Source organism: Cyprinus carpio, chromosome A4 (assembly GCF_018340385.1).
Source record: "Cyprinus carpio isolate SPL01 chromosome A4, ASM1834038v1, whole genome shotgun sequence".
In the NCBI taxonomy this organism is placed as follows: domain Eukaryota; kingdom Metazoa; phylum Chordata; class Actinopteri; order Cypriniformes; family Cyprinidae; genus Cyprinus; species Cyprinus carpio.
The window spans coordinates 6,917,543-6,926,649 of NC_056575.1; the positions used below are offsets into that span (position 1 = coordinate 6,917,543).

A 9,107-nucleotide genomic window follows, 5' to 3' on the forward strand; every position below is an offset into this window, starting at 1 on the left:
AAACTGTAAAATATATGATTGGTTGAATCTCTCAAAGAAATATCCAGGTTATTTTAGGGACATTATTTTTTTTTTTTGTCTGTGTGTTACAGACAAGCCAAAAAACCCAAAAAATGTAATTATAATAAAACAAAAAATTCAGATTGATAGATTGACTGATTGATTTAGTTTTACCAACAACAACAACAAAAAAATCACATTAAATTAATTAAAATGTTGGTTACTGACAATCTCAAAATTTGTTGTGAGAAGGATATCACAATGGAAAAATAATAATAATTATTATTATTATTATTCTGCTTTTTGAATTTGCAATTATGGTCTAGATATGTCTCTAGATATCCAAAACCAGCTATTACTTTAAGGATGTAGAAAAAGTGCAAATTACATTAGGGGTTCACCATTGCAACCATGTTGGACATGATTTGTACCACTACGTGGCAGCAAAGATCACCCTATTCTCTACTCCAACCTCTACTTATTAAAAAAAGAAAAAGATAATCATACTGAATTATTGGTTTGATTAAATACACAGAGAAAGACTTAATTGAAAAATAAAAATGAAGCATTAGTGTTATGCTTTAAAGGCATTCTGGAAAACCAACATGGAATTCACATTGTGGCTTCAGATTCCTTTCACCTTCTGGCAAATCTATGAATATCTTAATTCATGGATGCTTTTTATACAAGAAGGACGAGAGCTGACCCTGAGATTCTGGAGCTCTTCTGGAGGATTTGTGATCTGTAATGCTGCAGTTCCTCTGCCAGTGAGTGGTGGCAGCATTTCATCTACTGTGTTAGTGTATTCAATCCTGCTCCAACACACCTGGCTGCAATTTCCAAGTCAGGCTGAAGGATTTAATCATCTGGTTTAGGTGATTTTGTTCAGAGCTGGATTGAGCAGACCTTTAACTACAGTAATATTTCAGCTACTGGTAAGCAAACATGTTTAAAGATTTTCCAGATGCAGAGCTCAAAGGTCGGTGTTGGTCTTTGTCATTTATTTCTTGTAAAAACTCCCTAGTGCTTCATATAAACAAAACTATTTCTTGGTAACAGTACATTCAAATGAAACATTTGAATCAGAAATATTTGTTACAAACAAAACATGTTTTGAATGAGGCTGTTATGACATATTGAGATAATCTGGGTCGATGAATTCTGCCACACGTGATGCTGGACTGTATTCATCGCGGCTGCCAATGACCAAAACTTTCTGCAGGTCAGAATAGTGTGTACTCAGATCTGGGCAGTTGTGATGAATCCTGATCCATGACTCACCTGCCAATTGAATCATAAGGCTATCAATACAGATTAAATGCTATACAGAGATATAAAGGTAGGCTATTTTTGAAAAACTGTACTACTACAGTACTACTCATACTATATTGGCAGTAAGTATACTATGCACAGCATGCATAGTTAATTATTTACACATTTTTTAAATGTTGGGAAATAAATCCCTCAATGCAATTTGACCTATTTCAAGTCAAAAGCACACTATACTGGGTGATATATCCCACAATGCAATTTGACTCATTTCCAGTGTAATGAACCAAAAACAATAAACGTTTTATGCAAAATTGGATAATAATTCAAATTAAAAGTTATTTTTAATTACATTTAAAAATGGCATTATTTTATTACTAGGATAACTGGCAGCCATTCGCTGAAATAAACATGCATTGTGATGGTCGTGTGACTTTTATATACGATCGCTGTAGCACAGTGTTTATTGTTGCATATCGAACACTTTCACATACAACATTTTTTTTAGTAGCCAGTATACTTTTTTTAGTAAGAACTATATAAGTTTTTCAGTCCAAACAGTCATATATTGAGATTATTGAGACTAACCTTTCTGTATCTGCTGTCCTATTTTAACCAAGATCTCCGCTCCCACACTATGATCGATTTTCTCTCCTGATTTAGTACGGCCCGCCCCTAGTTTATGCAGCACTTCAGCCAGGGCCAAACCGTCAATGTCCAAAACGGCTCCTGTCAATCAAACGGTTCACACATACACACACAATGGCTGCCGCTGAGATAATGGACGTGATGATTGCATATACATGAATAACAGTGAATATTAATAGCCTGCTCTGTGTGATCAGTTTATAATCATGCCTGTGCTGTTGGCGTTATGTAAAATAATTAACATATTTGATTTTCAAATGAGAACATGGAACATAATTACCATTATCTGGCACCTCAAGCTCTGTCTGATGTGCTGCACGCTTCATGTGCTTAAAGTAGTCGGTCTCGTTTGAGCACAGGGAATGTGCAACATCTGCAGACACCCCCTGAGCCACCAGCATCGCCTCAAACTTCTTCAGGGCTTCTCCATTCTCCAGTTTCAGAGCGATTTCTTTTTTCCCACTCTCTATAGTACAGGAGTGGCCACACATGCACAATAGATGCCCACCTAAATACAATGGACACTTTTATGCTTGCTTGCTTGTAGCCAGTTTGTCCTGAAGAACATCAAGATTTAGTTCTGTTGTGTCATCTTACAGTAGTATGTTTAAGTGGGTCCTTCTCCTTACCTAAAGTTGTCACCAGTTCCTTGAGATCATCTGACCCTCGACCTTTAAGACACTCAAGCGCTTCACACACCTCGACTGCATTACCTACACTCTGGCCAACAGGAGAGTCCATCCGGCTAAGCACCGCCCCTGTTTTCACACCCAGTTTGTTGCCAACATTGATCTATCAGCAAATTGACACCAGTATTGTACGATAGTTGAATTAAGAATGACTTGCCAATTCAAATCCTAAATTGGGTTCAAATTTGATTTGAGGTTGCAAACAGGATGCCGAATTGCAATTTGAAATTGAATGTAAGGAAGTAGGAATATAATAGCTTAGCAAATAGCTTAACAAAGCCTTGTTAAATCTTCACAGCATAAAACTTAAGTTTGAAAATGTATAGGCACTGTGGACAGAGGGAACTACAGAGAGGTAAAGTTCTATTGAAATTCTAATTTACTGTATATATTTCAATACATTTCATAAAAATTACCTTTAAATAAACTTCATGTCCCAGAATGCACTACCTGTGTATGGACCCTTTTCACATTTCCGGTATTCTCAGAAGCTAAAATTGTCATAGTTGGGTGTAGTGGTGAATGGAAACTACAACAAATATATTTTTTGTTTTCACACTTGCTCCAATAGCAAAAAAAAAAAAAAGATAGCATTAAAAATTTAACAAGATTACGGTGGTCAGAATAGAGAAAAATATAAGAAAAAATATATAAGTTTTCTGAAACGTAATGCCAAGGTAATATAAACAAAAAGTACAGTGATAAAAAAGTGCATTAAATAAAATAATTCAATAAATTAAATACATTTTTTTAATGAAAATTAAAAGAAAAATTACTAAATTTACACTATTAATAACTGTGGAAACACATTATCACAGTCTGTGAAAAGGGTCCATTGCAATTCAGTAAATAACTCTTCCTGCCATTCCATTTCAACTTAGATTTTGCTGTGTCTCATTTAAATTAAATTCATTCTCATTAATTCTTCAGTTCTGAATTTTGCACAGCCCTGATGGACTTGTAAGCATAATATATAAATTCAAGGGAATTTTGGGTGCAACTTTTCTAAAAAACAAACAAACAAACAAACAAACAAAAATTGCATGGTTATCATAGATTAAAAAAAAAAAAATTTAGTCTAATGCATTGCTTAACTCATGACTAGTTTTCCCCCATGAAAGTAGTTACAAAATGTTTTTTGTTTTCTCTTTAGTCACGTTTAGTCATGCATTTTATTGTCATGACGTGCCTTCTACATGTGCTCAAACACTAGCATCTCTCTCACCAGTAACTGAGCAAGACGGCGAGCGCTGTCCATATCTTTATACAGAGCAGCTCTGCCAAACTTCACATCTAACACAAGAGCACTCAGACCTTCAGCTCCCTTCTTAGAGATGATGGAGCCTGTGCAGAACATGGACAACAATAATCATGAGAAGTGGGCTTAACACTGCAACGTTTTTCAGTTTTTCAGGTTAATCTTACTTATGATAAGAGGTTGACTATCAACAGTCGATGTGGCATCTCTGAGGGCGTAGAGAACACGATCTGCTGGCACCAGATTCTCTGTATGTCCCACAATGCAACAGCCCACATCCTCTAGGATCTGCTTCACCTAAAGCATATAATATAATTTTATTTTTTTTAAGAAAATGTTAAGAACATCTAAATGTTAAGAAATTAAATATCTGGTTTGTCATTCTGCATTTGGATTCAATATTTTGTTCATAAATCTTAAAAAAATAAATTATTATCTGCTTTATTTGTCACTCTGAATTTGAATATTTTATGAATATACAAATTTTGCATAATAAACTACAAAAATACTGTAATAATAGTACAATGCTAGCAACCATTTACTGAGTTCTGACTTCTAACTTTGGCCAGTAAGAAGTGTGTTTTTGAAATATTGCTTATACTAAATCGTTTCTTTTGGGAGAGACAGCATGCTGTGATGAATCAGTACATTCATTTACATAGATGTTATTTATATAAAGATTACAGTCAGTGTTAAAAATTGATTTGATGACATGCATATTCAATATCAACATTAATACAAAACACTATAACATAAATCCAGTATGCCAGTTTAGATATGAGTGCTCCTGAACAGATGATTTTGTTAAGGTCTGCGGTCAAATCTGAAATGTTTCTATAGTTACTGAAGAGAAAAATTCCCTGAGAGAAAAAAATATATATACATGCTCTAAACTGTTAGATTGTGGGATAAAAACAACAAAATCACACAAAAACTAAAACAAAAATAAAACTCTTAAAAAAAAAAAACCCAAAATAAACTTAAACTAAAAAAATCCTTTAATAAAAAAAATAATATAATATAATTCACATTGGAAATTTCTAAATAGCCTGACTCATATAGTGATGCACAAAAACATACATTTAACAAAAACAACATATTCACTTTGGAAATTTCTAAATAGCCTGACTCATATAGTGATGCACAACAATATCCTTTTTACAAAATGATCCTGTTCAGCATGTTGCAACAGGATTACAATTATGTGGTAATATATTTTTGGAAATGTCCTTCAGTTTAAAATGACTTCACAAAAATAAATACAAATGCCATTAGTATTTAACCATATTCATAGGCATTACTTAATACTCATTTTTAATATTTGAATAATATAATTTTCATAATAGAACCTGAAGATTGTGTTTACTATAATCTGACAGTTAATAGGCAAAATTTGATCTCTTCATTTTTGTCACGAGTAAAGACTAGTCAAAGCAATTAGAGCATCATTAGTCAAAACTTCAGTTGAAGTATAAATAAATCCCACATTACCTGTTCAACTGACTGGTAAACTTTAAACCCACAGATAGACTCCAGCTTGTCAAGGGTGCCGCCTGTATGTGCCAGTCCTCTTCCACTTATCATGGGCACCTAGAGAAAACCCTACATGTGTAAAGTACCTCAGCTGCAATCATTTTAACAGAAATAGTGCAGAATCACCAAAATTCAATAGTTTAAAATATAGTGCGGGACATTTCCTATACCTTACAACCACATGCAGCCAGAGCAGGAGCGAGTGGAAGACTGACTTTGTCTCCAACCCCACCGGTTGAGTGTTTGTCTATCACAAGCCATTCCTTTGGCCATTTAAACGTCTCCCCAGAGTTCATCATCTCTCTCGTCAATGCCACGGTCTCTTCATCAGTCATGCCCTTCTGCCATATGGCCATTAGCATAGCACCTGTGCAGGTGCAACACAGATGTTTTTGAAAAAACACACCCAAACGGTTTCTTGACTTGTGTCTTAACTGTACACTGAATTTATGTGAATATCATGTTCTCATCTATTTGACTGTCCTGGATGTCTCTTGATGTGACTCCATGCACAAAAGTGCCTATCTCTGCTGGGCTGAGTTGGCCACCGTCTCGTTTCAGCTTAATAAGCTCGGGGAAACTAATCGTGTTGTCTTTAAATGACATCTTTACATCAGCGTATGTGCCGTTTCAGGTCAAGGTATAAAACAGGAACCTTGTCCAGAGGAAATATTGAGTCAAAGGTTAGATTTTTCCCTGATTGTGCTAAAGTTGATTTCATATAATGACATCTGTTCAGCTCATAAAATCTTGCTGTTTATTGAAGGTATCTATTTATACAGTGTCAAGACCTAATTTTACAAGACCTGATTTTAATTTTGAAAAGTTTATTTATTTATTTTACCTGTAACACATAATTTTTACAGTTATATTTTATAGTTAAGTAATTATAAAAAAATATATAAATAAGTAACACTTTACAATAAGGTCTCACTACTTAATGCCAGGTAATGTATTAACGAACATTAATGAACAATGAGCAATACATTTGTTACAGTATAATTAATGTTTACAAGTGTTTTACAACAAACACTGTTAGTTCACCGGAAAAAAAGAATTCAGTCAAGAAAACCTAAATTTCACAATAATCCTAAATTTCACAATAAAAACCTAAATTTCACAATAATCCTAAATTTCACAATAAAAACCTAAATTTCACAATAATCCTAAATTTCACAATAAAAACCTAAATTTCACAATAATCTGAAATGAAATAAAATATGAAATTTTTAAGTAGGAAGACTGAAAGAGTATTTTCTTGCTAAACATATCCTTAATTATCTTTTACAGTGTGTTAATGTTAACAAATAGACTTTTATTGTAAAGTTTTACCTAAACCTTTCACCGTTTACAATTTGATAAATGTAATAATTCACGTGCTATAATTGTCAGCTGTATGCAAGAGACATGACTGCAGCTAGACAGTTTGAAATGTTCATTATTTTATTTTTAACAAACCAAGTAGCATTTATTGTGAAGAAAGAAGTGTAAAAGCCACTATTTAAAAAGAGTTTCGTCTGGATGTTTGTGATGTTTTTAAATGATACAACAATAGATATATTAATGGAAATACTATAACCTGTTTTTATAGAAATACATGTGAAATTAGAAGAGTTGGCATCTCGGCCAATCACTGTCCACTGCAGTTGCAAGAAATAAATGATCTACAAACACTTTAAGCATAACACTGTATATAACAGCTTTTAGCCAATAAAGTTTGTCTTCTTCTAACATTAACGATTTAATTTTAAATTCTGTTTACACAGAGATCATATAAAAATGTACAAAAAAAAGTTAATTTCTGTCTAAAATTACAATAAGTCTCTACTTGATATTCAAAGCATCTTGTTGCACAGTTAAACGTAAACAAAGTGCCAAAGCAAACACTTACTGCAGAGTAAATAGCGGCGGATCGTCCGAATCACTGCGCTCTGTCAGAGAATATGGAAGTGACACATTAACCAGCCTCCTCTCATCTATGAACGTGAATGCACTGTCAATTGACGGCCACTGGCTTACAGTCATTGGCGGATTTAGGCATGGCGACATGGGCAACCACCCAGGACGGCATCTTGGGGCGGCACCGGGCGCATGCACAAGAACATAAAAATAAATAAATAAATAAAAAGTTGTTTCATAGTCAACACATAGCTCTTTGGCTAAGTTTAAAACAAAGTGTAGACACAAGGAGACCAATTTAGGAAGGGGAAATGTGCAAAAAATAAATGGTAGGCTATCTGTCACTAACTATAGGCTAATATATCACTTATGTTTTGTTATTACACCTTGGGCAACAACGTAGCCTACCGCAGTAAAGATAGTTCGCGGTTTCAGCCCGAAGGACAGCGTCACCTGAATTCACAAATCATGGAGAATGATATTCGGTATTATTTTGCATGACTATGACACCGCACTGCGTATTTATAGCCAAAAGAAATCTGAATATCAAACCGCAAACTATCTTTACTGCGTTCAACAACATTACTTTTTGGACAGTAAAATGTGATTTTGTAATGTAGGCTATTTAAAAAAAAAAAAAAAAAAAACCTAACATCACTCACGTTTTTAATGTTTTTACTGTTCAGTTGTGCAGTTATGGTGGGGATGGATGGTAGTATTTTTTGTTATTTATTTGCCTGAATTTGTAATATTTTAAATATATACATTTATATAAAAACAGTAAAATGTATGTAAAATTAATTTGTAAATATGATGAATCATGTGTTTTTAGTAAACAAGTGAACATCATAAAAACAAACCATCAACTATGATGTAATTTTTTAAGCTTAAAATGTTGCTGTGCTCTCATGAGAAACTTTTTATAGTAGTATAGTATAGTATTGCCAAGTTGAAGCATACATTGATTAAATAGCCCACAATACAATTTGAAAATATGTAATGAAATATGGGTATTTTTAGTTTTTACTAAGCATTTCAAACAAAGATTTACCTTTCAAACTAGTGTTGACATCTCCCATAATGTGCATAATTGGAAAACACTTACATTTTAAGTAGATTATAAAAGATAATCTCTGTAGCTAATAATGCATATAATCATGTAAGTCATGCAACCTGAACTATCACTGAATATTAGACTACTTGTCATTTTTCCATGTAGTCGCAGAATTTTTTATATTAACTCCAGTTTTTCAGTTACTATGTAGTTCGCTAATGTTTTAACCTTGGCTGTCTCAGTAGGCACTGTTATGGAATCCATTGTTTTCTTTTATCTCTTGGCTGGTATTTTAGAAGGCAAGTGTTTACTTAATTTGTAGAAACTGGACCTTTGTTCTTTTAACAACCAAATTCTCGACTTTTATAAAAGATTTTGTTTACACACACACACACACACACACACGTTTGTTTTTGTGAATTGTGGGGACATTCCATAGGCATAATTGTTTTTTGTGCATTTTTACTTTCTCAAAAAAACTTATTCTGTATGATTTGTAAGCGTTTTGAAAAATGAGGACATGGGTTATGTCCTCATAAGTCACCCTCTTCTTGTAATACCTGTATCATACCCAGGTCATTATACAAAGTTGTGTCCTGATATGTCACAAAAACATGCACACACACAGTCTGGTTCACTATCCTTGTGGGGACTCCCCATAGGCGTAATTGTTTTTATACTGTACAAACTGTATTTTCTATCACCCTAATGCACCAACCTTACACCAAACTACCCTTCACAGAAAACTTAGCATTTT

At 33.6% G+C, this 9,107-nt stretch overlaps 1 protein-coding gene across 3 annotated transcripts; it reads right to left on the minus strand.

Annotated features, from left to right (window-relative positions):
• Positions 1-980: 980 nt before the first annotated feature.
• Positions 981-7,856, minus strand: LOC109086795 (thymidine phosphorylase-like). 3 transcript variants are annotated; one of them, XM_042749095.1, is made up of 10 exons: positions 7,289-7,855; positions 5,868-5,990; positions 5,568-5,764; positions 5,356-5,454; positions 4,032-4,161; positions 3,832-3,950; positions 2,547-2,709; positions 2,198-2,425; positions 1,858-1,998; positions 981-1,281 (listed from the first exon to the last, which is right to left on the minus strand). In XM_042749095.1, the coding sequence occupies exons 3-10, from the start codon at positions 5,757-5,759 to the stop codon at positions 1,127-1,129; spliced, it is 1,227 nt and encodes a 408-aa protein (XP_042605029.1). In that variant the 5' UTR covers positions 5,760-5,764; positions 5,868-5,990; positions 7,289-7,855; the 3' UTR covers positions 981-1,126. The 3 variants fall into 3 exon arrangements, with proteins under 3 accessions (XP_042605029.1, XP_042605032.1, XP_042605024.1); XM_042749098.1 differs by lacking the exon at positions 5,868-5,990 and having other exon boundaries at positions 7,289-7,856; XM_042749090.1 differs by lacking the exon at positions 7,289-7,855 and having other exon boundaries at positions 5,868-6,427.
• Positions 7,857-9,107: the final 1,251 nt, after the last annotated feature.